The sequence below is a fragment of the Herpailurus yagouaroundi genome, unplaced genomic scaffold (genome assembly GCF_014898765.1).
Source record: "Herpailurus yagouaroundi ecotype Mexico unplaced genomic scaffold, PumYag 160, whole genome shotgun sequence".
In the NCBI taxonomy this organism is placed as follows: Eukaryota; Metazoa; Chordata; class Mammalia; order Carnivora; family Felidae; genus Herpailurus; species Herpailurus yagouaroundi.
Genome location: NW_024412401.1, coordinates 52,145,804 through 52,159,273, shown reverse-complemented (window position 1 = coordinate 52,159,273; position 13,470 = coordinate 52,145,804). Strand labels below are relative to the sequence as shown.

Below are 13,470 nucleotides of genomic sequence, written 5' to 3'. Positions count from 1 at the left end.
CAGTGTGGTCCTCACGAGATCACAACAAAGGAACCGCCTCCCCCTGCAGAGAAAGACACCAGCTTTGGCCAATTATCCCAGGACCTTACAGACCTTGAAGCCCAGAGGTGGGCTCGTTCTAGAAACCAGAGGCAAAGGGGGATCCTGCTCCTGCCTTCAAATAAGCAAAGGGTGTCCAGCCCGAGTTTACAAAAGGCAGCTAAGGTCCAGGGTGGTTGTGCGGCCTGCCCGCGGTCACAGAGCAAGCAGCACACAGGAGAGTTCCCAGGACACGTATGGGCAGTCCGAGGTGAGTGTGCCCCCGATCCCTGCCTGCAGACGCCCCGACCTCCCGGGCACACCCTAAACTACCTTGTAGAACAGACACCCCGTCTGCGGCCGAGAGGGGCTGGCCCTCCCTGTACCAGCTGAGCTCCGGGGGAGGGATGGCATTGGTATCGCAGTACAGGTAGGCAGGGTTGTTCTCCACAATCTCCCGGTACTCCGTCACCCCACCGCGGACCTCTTCTTCCCTGGGCGGGATCTCGAAGTCCACACCGGCATCGCCCAGCTTCTGGAACATGGGGGGCACTGGGGTGGGGGACAGAGCCATTAGGACGCACAGCTGAGGGATGGGGGTGCGCTTCTGTTCCAAGAGACTCCCGTGCCAGCCTCTCTCAGGGCTGGAGAAGTCCACTGTTAGAGGAGACCCCTGAGGTCGAGGCAGCTTTCGAAGACACTCGTTCTTTCAGACAGTGTTTATTGAGCAGCTACTATGCTAGGCACTGGGATAGAGTTCTGCCCTCTGCAGCTCACGTCCAGTGGACTCAAGAGACTGTGTGGCATGGTGACACCTCTCAGGGGTGGAAGCAGACACGAAGTCGTAACTAGGGTTTGCTGAGCGGAGCACAGCGGCACAAAACCACTGGCTTTCAGAAGTGGAGGGGGCCCCCGAGGCCACCTGATTGGATGACCCACATCTTACGAAGGTAAAACCAAGGCCGGGAGGCGGGGGAAGGGAGTGATGTCCCCAGGTCACAGTCAGTTAAGGGAAGAGGCCTGGGCCAGGGGTCTGGGGGTAAGACATGGCGGCCAGCAATGAGAAGAAGAGCCAGCCGCCGGGGACAGAGTCCTCCTGCTAGACCATTCCAGAAGCAGGGACACTCCCCACCCCACCTGTGCCGCTCCCGCCCCCACCGGCCCCCACCCACCCTGGATGAGCACATTGAAGTCCTGGTCATCCTCGCCAGCCACGTTGGTGGCCACGCACAGGTATCGCCCTGAATCCGAGACCTGCGTGGGCCGAATCTGGAGGAGCCGGCCTTCGCCCAGGATGCGCAGCCGCTGGCTGGGGGTCACGGGCTGGGGGTGGGAAGAGTGGGGGGGGGGTGGTCGGAAATGAGGAGCAGGGGCGCCTGGGTGGCTCAGTCGGTTAAGCATCCAACTTCAGCTCAGGTCACGATCTCGTGGTTCATGGGTTCGAGCCCCGCATCGGGCTCTGTGCTGACAGCTCCGAGCCTGGAGCCTGCTTCCGATTCTGTCTCTCCCTCTCTCTCTGCCGCTCCCCCACTCACTGTCTTTCTCTCTCTCTCTCTCTCAAAAATAAACAAACGTTAAAAAAAAAAAAAAAAAAGAAAGAAGGGGCAGAAAAGACCTAAATGAGAGTCCTTAGAGTTGAATAAAATTTTAAAAATACAACACAAAGTGAGGGGTAGGGTTAGGGTTAGTTTTGAACCCTGAACCCGTGTAGCCGAAAACCCGGGTGAGTTAAACAGGTGAATGTGGAGTTTAATGTTGATGACAGCTGTTACCTACAAAGAGCTGGATTTCTTATTAAAATATAAAGTGGGGCAGGGCCCAGGCCAGCTCTGGGGCCAGGTACTCTGACTGCCTTCTCTGGAAGGTTCCAAGCAGAAGCAGGGGGACCCCGGGGCCCCAAGCTTACCCGTCCATCCTTGTACCAACTGATGGTGGGCGGGGGCACGGCCCGGCACTCACACTCCAGGGTCAAAGTGCTGTTGACCTTGGTCTTCACTTCCTTCACGCCGGCCTCCCCCGAGGGGTCGTCTTTGGAGATGGAAGGAGGGACTGAAAGCCACAAGGGGGTCTGAGGAGCAGGCTTAGGAAAGGGCTGCTGAGACCCAGTGCCCGCCGTGGCCCCAGGGCCGTCCCAGAAATGGGCGGCTGGTTCCCAAGAGCAGAGCCACAGGGACCCTGGAGACCGACCCGCTCCTGTCACTGTTCATTTAGGGGAGAGAGTGTTGGTTGAGAGCGATTTACGGGACAGGGCAGGTCTGAGGTGGGGGACTTCCTGGGGTGACCTCTGGGGGCCATTCTGGGGGTGCCAGGTCTCAAGGTGTAGGGCCTCTGGCCGCACCGCGGCGCGGGTGACAGCAGGAAACCGGGACTGGCGGGAATCTGCGTCCATGTGGCCCAAGTCCTAACTCACTGGTTTCCATCTCCTGGTGCCCTTGGTCCTACAATGACTGAGTCAGCCCTGGCTGCCTGGGGACCGTCAGAGGAGGTAAGCCACATGAAGATACCTAGGGCATCCATGTGGCCCAGGTGCCGGGGCCCCAGGGCTCCCAGGCGGCCTCCTGCCCGCCCTGCCGGTGCCCGGGAGGGTCCCCGACTCACTGAGCACCTCCACGTGGTAGTTCTTCATGGCCTCCCCAAGTTCATTGGTGACCACGCAGGTATACTGTCCCGCATCTTCCTTCTGGGCATTCAGGATCTGCAGCCCGTGGGTGCCTGCTTGTGGGGGCAGGGGGCAGGGTCACCCCCGAGGTCACACGAACTCAGGCTCACCAGTCCCTTCCTCCAACCGACAGAGGGCATCACCTGGGAGCATCTGGATGTTGTTCGAGGCCTCAAACGGGGCGCCGTCCTTCATCCAAGTGATGGTGGGGGAGGGGAAGGCCAGTGTCTCACAGATCAGAGAAATGGGGTTGTTGATGGTCACTGTCACCTCCTCATCCGCGCTGTCCTCGGTCACTCCCAGGATGGTGGGAACCACTGTTGGGAGGCGGGGGTGGGGGGGTGCCACGATCGTTAACAGAGATCCCTAATCCTGGGCCCGAGGATCCAGAAAGATCTCAGCTCCTGGTGCTTCGCTTCTGAGCCTACGCTTTCCACCGCTACGCAGTGCCCCAGGGGAAGTTTAGGACGGTTCCCGCCTCAATTTCCCCAGAAGGCTCTTAACAGCCAGCCCATCGACTCATGTACCAGAGCCCTGTCAACTCGGCTTGTGTTCCAATCTGTCCCCCTCTCCCTCTGCTCTCATTGGTCCTAAGATTTCCTCTTTCAGGTCCTGCAGGGGCCCGTCCCTTTCACCCCCAGCGTTTGTACAGGCAGATTTTATTTATTAAGTCCTCTCATTTTCTAGATCCCCGTTTCTCCTGCCGGGACAGTCCGTGCCAACTACCCTCGGCAGACGGACGGACACCTGGGGGCCCTGTCACCTCTCCAAGCCTCAGCGCTTCGTTGGTGGCACAGAGGGACAAGCACATCTCCCACCCCCTTGGCTTGTCCAACCAATCAGGCCTGTGCAAACGCCCAGCCCGTGACAAACGTTCAGCCAATACAGCTATGACTATTTTTGTTGTTGTTGAACCTGAAGAAATGGGAAAGAAAAAAATGGAAGTGCTTTGTGGGAAGCTGTCTGTTCGGAGCTGGCCACCTTGGCTCCCCCTCCTTTCGGCGCCCAGGGAGGCCCGGAGATGCCCAGCACTTACCCAGGACGCTAACTTGGAAGTGTTTGGTCTTCTCCCCTACGGCACTGGCTGCAATGCAGGAGTAGTGGCCCGAACTAGACAGGTCGGCCTGGACGATCTGCAGGAGAGCTCCGTCTGGAGAAATGCGGTAGGCGTCTCCACCAGCCAGGGGCCGGCCATCTTTGAACCACGTGACCTTGGGCTGTGGGTGGCCTGTAAGGAGGGGGACAGGCAGAGGAGACCATTCAGAAGGTTCTGACTGGGTTGGCCAAGAGGTCAGAGGTGGCTCCGGGATAGGGCAGGGGACACAGATTTTCCATTCTCAGGCCAGAGGCCCCTGCAGCAGGGCACGACATAGGAGCAGCCTCCAAGCCTGGCCCGGGACCTTTCCTATGTGGCTGACTGCCTTTTCTTTAGGGAGGACGGGGCAGAGATCGCTTGGTGTAGACAGGCAAGACAGAAAGGCAAGTTATTCCTTTCATCCATTCACCCATCCCCCCCCCCCCCCCCCCCCAGTCCACAAGCATTAATGGGAGCCTCCTCTGGTAGGCACTGGGAGAACCACGGTGACAAGACAGTCCTTGGGTCCTCATGGACCTCAGATCCCAGCTGGGGTATACAGATGTCAAGGTTACTATGGTCCAGGGTGCTTGGGGCTGGGACAAGAAAGCCCTGGGGCCTGTGGGACCCCAGTGGAGGCAGCCCACGGGCCCAAGGGATCAGCCAAGGACGCGTTGTGGAAAGTCCTGGAAGTTGAGGTCTCTAGCCAGGTGAGGAGTGGGGAGGAGTGTTTAGGGCAGAGGCAGAGCCAGTGCGAAGATGAGCAGGGATGTGGTGCCAAGTTCAAGATGTACAGAGACCTTCCACAGGGAGCACTGGGGCTGGGGGCAGGCCGGAAGCCCCGGGCACCCCCTCCTCTCTGAAGCTGACTTCTCATGCTTGTCCCAACCCACCGTGAGTGGCCCTCACCTGTGGCGTTGCACGTCAGGTGGGCTGTCTGCCCCTCAGGGACCTTGACTGCCTCCTCCAGGTCCTCGTTCTCAATCCTGGGAGGAACTGGGAAGAAGCAGGGAGATGGACGGTTACTGACCAGGGTTGGCTGAACGACCATGAATCAGGAAGCGAAGAGCCCAGAACCAAGTGCCCAAGGCAACCGCCTTCGGTTTCCCGTGCCTCGGTTTCCCATCCTCTTAGGCCTGCTCCCACGGGCAGTGAGTTCCATAAACATTTGCTGCTGGCTGAGGGAAGTCCCAGTGCCTCTGCGGGAAGGCCCTGATCAGAGGAAGACGGTTGGGTGGTGTTGAGAATGTGTGCCCCCTGTCACTTGGGGTTAGTTCCTGCTGTTTCCGGAAAGTTCCATGGCAACTTCAGAGCAGAGGCCGCTGATGAGGCAAAGAAAACAAGGCTTGGTCCCTCCCCCCTTCCTGTGAAGACAGTTGGGTGGTGTTGAAAATATGTGCCCCCTGTCACTTGGGGTTAGTCCCTGCTCTTTCCAGAAAGTTCCATGGCAACTTCAGAGCAGAGGCCGCTGATGAGGCAAACAAAATAAGGCTTGGTCTTTCCCCCCTTCCTGTGTTGAGTGCCCCCTATAGCATGAGCCCTTAGTCCTGGGGATAGCCCCCAGAAGCTCCAAGACAAGAGAGGAGGGATTCGTGGGGTGCTCATAGGAACGGGCTAGGGCGTACCCAGGACCTCCACACTGAAGTTCCTCCGAACCTCCCCAGCCTCGTTGCTTGCCAGGCATGAGTAGAAACCTCTGTCTCGCTCCTGTGCCCGGGGCATCTTCAGCATCCAGCCACCTGGGGAGGGAGGGGAGTGGACTCCAGGCACGGCTCTGAACAGCCTCTGTCCCAAGCTGAACCCAGGCTGCCCACCAGAAGAGGAGTGTGTCAGGTTTGGCAATTCGCTGTGTGTCTACCTCCCCCAGCGTTCCATTCCTCAGATGGGAAAACTAAGGCCCAGGAGGATAAACAGGTAGAGAGAGCCCCAGACATTAGTGCATGGGTAAACTTGAGGGCCCTGTTCTAACAAGAAGGATCTGTAAGCTGGCTACCCTTGGTTCTAGAAATTGACTAGGGCTAAAAATGGGCTCTGTAGTCCTGGTCCAGGTCAGACTCCTGACGCCCCCCCACCCCCTGCCATGGGATTCTGGTGGCCCTGGAAAAAAAGCCACCTTCTCCCAAGAACCTCTCAGAGGTGAGTCAGTTCCTCCCAGGAAAACCCAAGGATCATCTAAGACCTGCCCAGGGAAGGCAGATACACCGGATACACCATTACTGCTATTCCTGCACCCAGGGCAGACATCGCTAATGGATCATCCGGGGGCAGACATCGCTAGTGGATCACCCCAGGGGCAGACATCGCCAATGGATCACCTGGGGGCAGACATCACTAATGGATCACCCGGGGCAGACATCACTAGTAGATCACCCCAGGGGCAGACATCACCAATAGATCACCCGGGGGCAGACATCACCAATGGATCACCATGCTCTCCTCCGCCCAGATGCAGTCTCTGAATTCCTATCGCAAGGCATCTAGCAGTCCCCACCAAGTGCTCAGAAGTGGTGCACAGGGGAACCTAATTTGTCATCCCAGCTTTGGCTACGTGGAACAACTGTTGGGTCACCGAGGCTGAACTTCAGGGGGCTCTTGAGGTTCTTGCAAAACGTGGATGGGACACTGCCTCTTGGGCCCCAGTTTCCCCTTTCATAGTTCCCCAGTAAGAACTATCACAAACCAGCTCTGTGGGGAGGATGAATGTTCAGAGGAGAAGGTGCTTGGCTCAGCATTTTGAAAGTGTGTCACTGTCCTGGGGCATGTTATGGACATGCCATGAGAACTTTTGCTGCAAGACTTATCAGAGCCTTAACTGTGCACATAGTCGCTGTCCGTCTTCAGGAGGGAAACCGAGCAGGAAGTCTTTTCCACGCTTATTTAAAGCCAGTTGTTTACCTCACCTAGCCAGTGTTTTCGGCTGCATTCTTGGGGGACCGATGGCTAAATGGTTTTCCCAACCAGGCCTGGCAGCGAAGGGTCAGTGGGCAGGGGCAAGTGATAAACAGAGGCGGAGGCAGAGGGCCAGACCTGACGACCAGACTCTCCCCTGGCTGGCACCTCACCTGCCAGGAGGTAGGTGTCCTCCCCGGGGCTGATGGGCTCCTCCCCTCGGAACCAGCGGACCCGTGGGGGTGGGACGCCTGTGGCTTCGCAGAGCAGCGTCAAGGGGCTGTGCAGGGCAGCGGAGACGTTGGTCACTGGGCCCAAGTCTCCGGTGAGCTCTGGGGGCACTAGACACAGAGGAGAAACCACACTCAGGCCGCATATGGGGGCTGTATGCTCCTTCCCTGTCCCCCAACAGTTGTGCCCCGCAAGGACACCCACCCCCGGTCGGGAGAGTCTGAGGAACAGAAGTGACAAGATCAGAGTGGCTCCCGCTGGAGGGAGTGACGGGTGCCCACAGGCTGGGCTTTGGCAGTAGCCGAACCTTGGGCCTCAGTTTCCCCGCTCCCTCAGAAGGATGCCAGGAGGATTCAGTAAGAACTCAGCACACTGCCTGGTGTGGAGTCAATGCTCAGCAACGAGACCGGAATTAGGGCCGGGGTGGACACAGATATGCCCCCTAAACCCACACGCCAAGCACCTCTGTGCTTTCTAAAGGACCCACTCAGAAGGAGGTCACGCTCCAGGGATCCCGAGGCAGTGGCAGGGGTGGGGCCATGATGAGAGAGAGGCCTCGCTAAACCCATCCCTGCTCACCTTATCTCCTACCACTTCCTGCCCCCACCCTGAGGCATACAGTAGGCGCTCAATAAAAGACTGGAATCACGAGGATGTGGCGGCGGTCACCCGAAAGTGCTGTGTCACCTGTCCAGGCCTCTGTACAGTGTGTTCCCTCTGCCCCTCCCCCCCCACACTCATCCCCTTCCCCCACCCCGGCACCTGGTTAGCTTCCACTCAGCTTTTACGGTTCAGCTTAAAGGTCACCTCCTACAGGAAGCCGCCCTGACTTCCCTTGACAAGCGTTCAGGCTCTTCCTGGTCTCTCCTAGGCCCTGGGTTCCCCCTACCACACAGGAGTCACGCGGGATAGAGACTGCTTATTTCCCCAGTGCGAGGAACAGAGTAGGGGAACAGCAAGTAAGGGAGAGAGGGACGGAGGAAATGAAGGCTGTTTGATTTTGAGAGCGGGGTTCAAGGCTTCCCCCAACAGCAGGCCTGACTCCTGGGAGAACCAGGGGCCGTACCGGCAGCTGGAACGGGCCTTGTTCTCCCCAGCGGGCCCCGCATCCCGCCCTCCTCCAGCACGCTGCGGGTCCTCACCCAGCACGGCGAGCGCAAACCTCCTCTCGGCCCTTCCGGCCACGTTCTCGGCCACGCAGGTGTAGCGTCCGCTGTGGGCAGCCTGCGCCCGCCCCACGTGCAGACTCTGGCCTTGGTTCCGCAGCAGCAGGCCGGCCTCGGCCCTCACCGGCTGGCCGCCCCACTCCCACGTCACCCTGGGCGGGGGCTTCCCTGTGACGTTGCACCACAGAGTGGCCTCCCCGTCCTGGACCACAGAGACCTGCGTGTGGGGCTCCCGGGGGCCGGCGATCCGAGGCGGCACTGGGGATGAGGGGAAAGCGCGTCAGGGAGGGCTGCTGTGGCCACCGGGGCACCAAGCGTCTGCCGCGAGCCGGGCTGGCCCCCACTCCGCCTGTGCTCCCCCGGCCACTCCCTGGCTGTGTGACCTTGCCGGGTGACCTCACCTCTCTGGGCCTCCGTTTTCCATCTCTATAACGGGGGCCGCCCCAGTACCTCTCGGCCCCTCTCCTGCACCCTGGAAATCAGGGGCAGGCCCTCTGTTTGGAGAATAAAGTCACAGCACAGCCCTGAAGATCTGTGAGGGGTCTCCTTCCTCAGAAACGAGGGGCTTCCTGGGGCCTAAACGGGACACTGGGACTGTTCGGGGCAGGGCGTCGTTCCATAGGTGGGATGCTGAACGGCGCTTTTCTGGGTTTTATTTTCTAGAATTTTCTAGATGTCTACAAGCCTGCGGTATTTAACTGCATCGCTGCAGGACAGGCTCCCGTTATGTGCAGGAACCTCACAGAGGTTTGTCCAGATAAACTTTGTTTCTCCGGGCCCACGGGGGGCTACCTGGGATCTTGGCGCCCCTCTCACGCGCACGCGCATAGGTCACGAGCTGGAAGAGGCTGATTGAACGGGGGGCAGCTCGTAAAACCCCAGTGGCCAAGGGGGGACGGGAAATTGTTCTCATCGTCACTGTTTCTGTCTTTGCTCGGATTCTGGAGGGTGGGGTCTGCCCTACCGGGGTGCCTGGTGGCCCGCCCGCCTGGCCCTTTCCACCGGGTTCAGGTCGTCCCAGCCCGGCTCACCATGCACCTCCAGCAGCTGGTCCTGGCTGCGATTGCCCGCCACATTGCTGCACTCACAGGTGTACGTTCCCTCCTGGGCCGGCTGGGCCTGTCCCAGGTACAGCAGCCGCCCCACCGCTGACACCTGCTCGAGGCTGTTCCCCTCCCCTGGCAAGGGCTGACCTGGAGGCAGCAAGAAAGAAGCCCCTGGTCCCCGGTCCTTCCCCCTGGAATGTGTGTCCTCCCACCCGTCCTGGCCGGCTTCCGCTCACCCTTGAAGGCGTCCACTTACACGGCACATCTATCAGGAAGCTTTCCCTGAGTGCCAAATCCCATCCCTGAGCTCCCACAATCCCTGGGCTTCTCCGCATCACGGGTCTGCCTGCAGATCCGGTCCCGCCTGAATCCCAGCCCGGCCCCAGGGCCTTTGCACCTGCTAAGACCGCTGCCTGAAATGTTTTTCCCTACCATATTCTCATGTTCACCCCTCCCTCCCCTTCTTAAATCCTGCTTGGCCAAACGTTCGTGGCCACCCAGCCTGAAACTGCAAACACCTCCTCCGTCTCCTGGCTTTATTTTCCTCCATAGGTAGTACTTACCATCTATCTAAGTTATTCGCTAACTCCCTGTTACCTGACTACCCCCAATCCACTGCCATATTTCCAACACCCAGAACGGGGCCTGGCACGGAGAGGCCCTCAGCAACTATTGGTTCAGTGAATGAATGAATGACAAGTATTTATTGAGCACCCGTTTTATACCAATTTTGGAATTCAGGGGGGCCAAGACGACACCTCACGGGGCTCACGGACTCATGGAGAAGCAGACATTGAAGAACTAGGGTGGTTACATGACAGGTAAACACTCAGGGGTTATGTCAAGGAGGCCCCAGCCTAGGGTGGGAGTCAGGGAGGGCTTTCTGGAAGAGAAGGCCGCGGCCCAACCCAGCACTCACTGGCAGACTCAGGGACCGAGCAGAGAGGGGCTGAGGGCACTGTCACTTCTGTAAACAGCACCCTTACCCCCAGTGTCATAAGCCCACCCGTCTCTGTTTCAGCTAGGCTCTGGGGGGAGGGGCACCCAGCGAGGGCAAGGAGCAGCCCTCCGCTGTGGGGGGCACCCAGGGCGGGGCTGGGCGAGGGAGGCAATCATACCGTCCTTCCTCCAGGAGATCTTAGGGAAGGGGACGCCCCGACATTCACAGGACAGCCTGGCGGGGTGCCCTTCGGTCACGGTCAGGATGCGGGGTTCCCTCGAGGGGAACACAGGAGGCACTGGGGGAGAACAGAGAGGCGTATGAGGTAGGTGCTGGGCCGGGAAGGGACAGGGGCGGGGAACAGAAAAAAACCTGGATCCCGGGACCATGGAGGCAGCACTCCTCTGGGGGCATGAGAGCCAGCCACGGCAGGGACAGGGGAGGGACCCCAGCCCAGCCCCCGAGACCCTCACCCCAGACATTCAGGTTGTAGTGCTTCTCCGAGCGGCCCGCCTGGTTCAGTGCCTCGCAGGTATAGCGGCCTGCGTCCCCCACCTCTGCTCTGCTCACCTGGCCGAAAGCAAGAATGAGCCATCAGCGGGGGCAGCACCGAGATGGGGTCACCCCTGAACAGACTGTGTGACCTTGGGCAGGTCATCTGACCTCACCGCGCCCCAGCCTCCCCACCTGGAACCTGGGGGCAATGATAGCACCTCCCCTACCTGGTGCACCGTGACGTTTCCAGAAGCCACAGCTTGTGGTGGCCTGACGTGGGCCGGCACTGGGACTGGGCTCCCCAGATGGTGGTCCTGCCCGCCTCCCCCCACTTCACATCCACAGCCCAGCCCCGCTAAGGACGGTGCGCACGTGGCTGGGTCAGCCCCTCTCCCGCCTTTAATCTGCTCCCGGCCTCTTTGGAAAGTCCATCAGAGCAGACCAGAAGGGAAGGTAGAAGATGAAGAAGGATTGGGCGGTGGGGGGTGGGGGGTGGGGTGTGGGGGTCGGTCCCGTCCTCAGAGGTCAGATCCTGACGGAGGAGGTGACGAAAGCTAAGTTGTGGGTACGGGAAACCAAAATGAGGTGTTCAGAGTTGGGAATGATCACATCACAAGGTGTAGAGGGGTGGGAGCAGGAGGAAGAGGCTGGAGTGGAAGTTTCTCCCCAACAGCTGGAGAAGTACCTCCCCTCCCCTAGCGGACATGGATGAGCCATTCTAGGGGCTGGCTTTGAACTCCGGCCACCCCAGAAGAGCAGCACCGATGTGCTTACAGGTGACAGACCGGAGGCCGGTGTGGTCGAGACACTGCCTGAGGCGGCCCAGCCAGGAGGAGGTGGAACTGAGATTTAAATCCAGGCTGCGGTCCCCACAGTCCCCGGCCCTCATCGACCCTCCCCTTGTTGGGCCAGAGGCCCGACGAAGGGCTCCCATCCCCAAAGGCCAGGAGGCTTTGGAAGAAGGAGTAAAAAACAGGTGAAATGCGAGCGGCTCGGCTTTGTGGGGACCGAGCGAGGCCCCTGCAGCAGCTCCTGCCCAGGTCAGGAGAATGTGCCCCGGGCGCTGGGTCACGCTGAGCTGAACTGATCTCGTAGGGCACCCCCCCCCCCAGGCCCTGCCCTGCACACCTCCAGCAAGGCCTTGTCTGTGGAGAGGTGGACGCCGGGCCGCGGCTCCAGGGGGCGGCCGTCTTTCTTCCAGCTCAGCACGGGAGGGGGCACAGCTTGGCTTCGGCACTCCAGGGCCACGGATTCGTTGGCCACGACGGACACGTTCACCTCTTCCCCGAGGATGCTTGGGGGCACTGCGGGAGGGGGCAGGAGAGGGGTCTCAGGCACGTGGGTGGGGCCGGCAGGACGCCAGGCCCGGGGTCAGGCCCGGCCACTTCCGGCAGCCAGGAGCAAACAGCAGGGCATGGGGGGGGGGGGGGGTCCGCGCTGGGAGGGGGCCTCCGACCCGAGCTGTGGCCTGTCATCCTCCCCGCAAGGACCTTCCCAGTCCTGCTCCAAGAGGAGGCCCCCAAATCTGAGCAGGATGGTGACGCATAGCCACGTCGATACCCCCACGTGTGGCTGTGTGCTTTACAAGAGGATTCTGGCCAGGGACACTGGGCAGAGGGGACCCAGGATCTCTCTGTACTAATCCTTATAAGTGCACGTGAATTTACGACGAACTCAAATTCTTTTAGAAACATAGTGTCTTGGGGCCCCCGGGTGGCTCGACTGGTTAAGGGTCCGACTCTTGGTTTCGGCTCGGGACACGATCTCACGGTTTTGTGGATTCCAGCCCCACGTGGGGCTCTAGGTGCGAGCCTGCTTGGGATTCTCTCTCTCCCTCCCCCCCTCTCGCTGCCCCGCCCCTGCTCATGCTGTCTCTCTCTCCAAACTAACCTTAAAAAATGTAAAAAAAAAAAACAAAAAAAAACAAAACCTCTTTTTAAAGTTTTTGAAATTTTTAAATGCTCCCCGAAAGCAGTTACCCCTTTGGTCGAGGACCGTGAGAACATCCGATTCCTGACTCGGCCCGGGTTTCTCCCTGCCACGTCGTGTTCCTTCCACCTGTTCCCTGAACACGAGCTCCTGGCTGTGCGGGCCACTCACCTGCCTCCCTGTCTGCGACGGGGGAGCAGCTCGCCCCCGACTGACGCCCCCACGGAGGCAGCCACGGTCTCAGGCCGGCGCGCCCCCTCCGCCACCCCGCTTTGGACGTGGTCTGGGGAGGGACGCCCCCAGCCCCACCTTCTTGAGCCCCCGGCCGGGCCCGGGCAGCATCCCGAGCCTGAGACTCACTGTGGACGTACAGGACGACGTCCCGACGGTCCTCGCCCACTGCACTCACGGCCACGCACGAGTAGCTGCCAGAGTTGGAGGCCCGGGCGCTGGCCAGGGTGAGGACCCGGCCCCCAGGGAAGACCTGTGTCCCCAGAAGGAAGCCCACATCAAGCTACGCACGGCAGCACCCCCACGTTCCCATGCTGGCCCTGCTGCTGGGCACCCCTGGGCAGCCTGCCCCAGACCCCAGAGCCCCTCCAACAATGCGGGGGAGCCGTGCGCTGTCCCCAGGCCTCGGGACCTCCGCCGGCTGGTGGACGAGTTACATCGGTGCTCCCTCTAGAGCCGGGCTGTGGCTACGGAGCCCTTGAAATGGGGCTGAACCCCAAGGGGACAAGACACAACGGACTGCAAAGAGTTGCCACAAAAAGAAACCCTGGGAAATGCCTTAATAATTTCCATGCTGGTCATGGATTTTTTGGCCGGATCAGCTTAACTAAAATGTTTTACTGAAACCGCTTTCGTGCATTTCCCGTTACTCGTTTGAACGTAGTCACCGGAAAGCCCAAAACTACACATACGGCTCGCACTGGCGGCACGTATCGTGTTTCTGGAATCCACGGGGCTCTAGACTCTCCTTCTTCCCGCCAGCCGACCACCCTCGGCGGCCACGGCTCGTC

The 13,470-nt window shown here is 60.0% G+C and overlaps 1 protein-coding gene across 1 annotated transcript in view; it reads right to left on the bottom strand.

Annotated features, from left to right (window-relative positions):
* HMCN2 (hemicentin 2) overlaps nt 1–13,470 on the bottom strand; it is a gene marked incomplete at its 5' end in the record, with an annotated part of 149,849 nt that overhangs the window by 43,925 nt on the left and 92,454 nt on the right. The window contains 15 exons of the mRNA XM_040481195.1: nt 352–570; nt 1,191–1,341; nt 1,925–2,067; nt 2,617–2,730; nt 2,821–2,994; nt 3,714–3,905; nt 4,662–4,748; nt 5,378–5,491; nt 6,815–6,982; nt 8,015–8,296; nt 9,070–9,231; nt 10,203–10,322; nt 10,498–10,594; nt 11,648–11,823; nt 12,809–12,932. Coding sequence (XP_040337129.1) covers nt 352–570; nt 1,191–1,341; nt 1,925–2,067; nt 2,617–2,730; nt 2,821–2,994; nt 3,714–3,905; nt 4,662–4,748; nt 5,378–5,491; nt 6,815–6,982; nt 8,015–8,296; nt 9,070–9,231; nt 10,203–10,322; nt 10,498–10,594; nt 11,648–11,823; nt 12,809–12,932 — 2,323 coding nt within the window. The remainder of the gene's footprint in view (nt 1–351; nt 571–1,190; nt 1,342–1,924; nt 2,068–2,616; nt 2,731–2,820; nt 2,995–3,713; nt 3,906–4,661; nt 4,749–5,377; nt 5,492–6,814; nt 6,983–8,014; nt 8,297–9,069; nt 9,232–10,202; nt 10,323–10,497; nt 10,595–11,647; nt 11,824–12,808; nt 12,933–13,470) is intronic.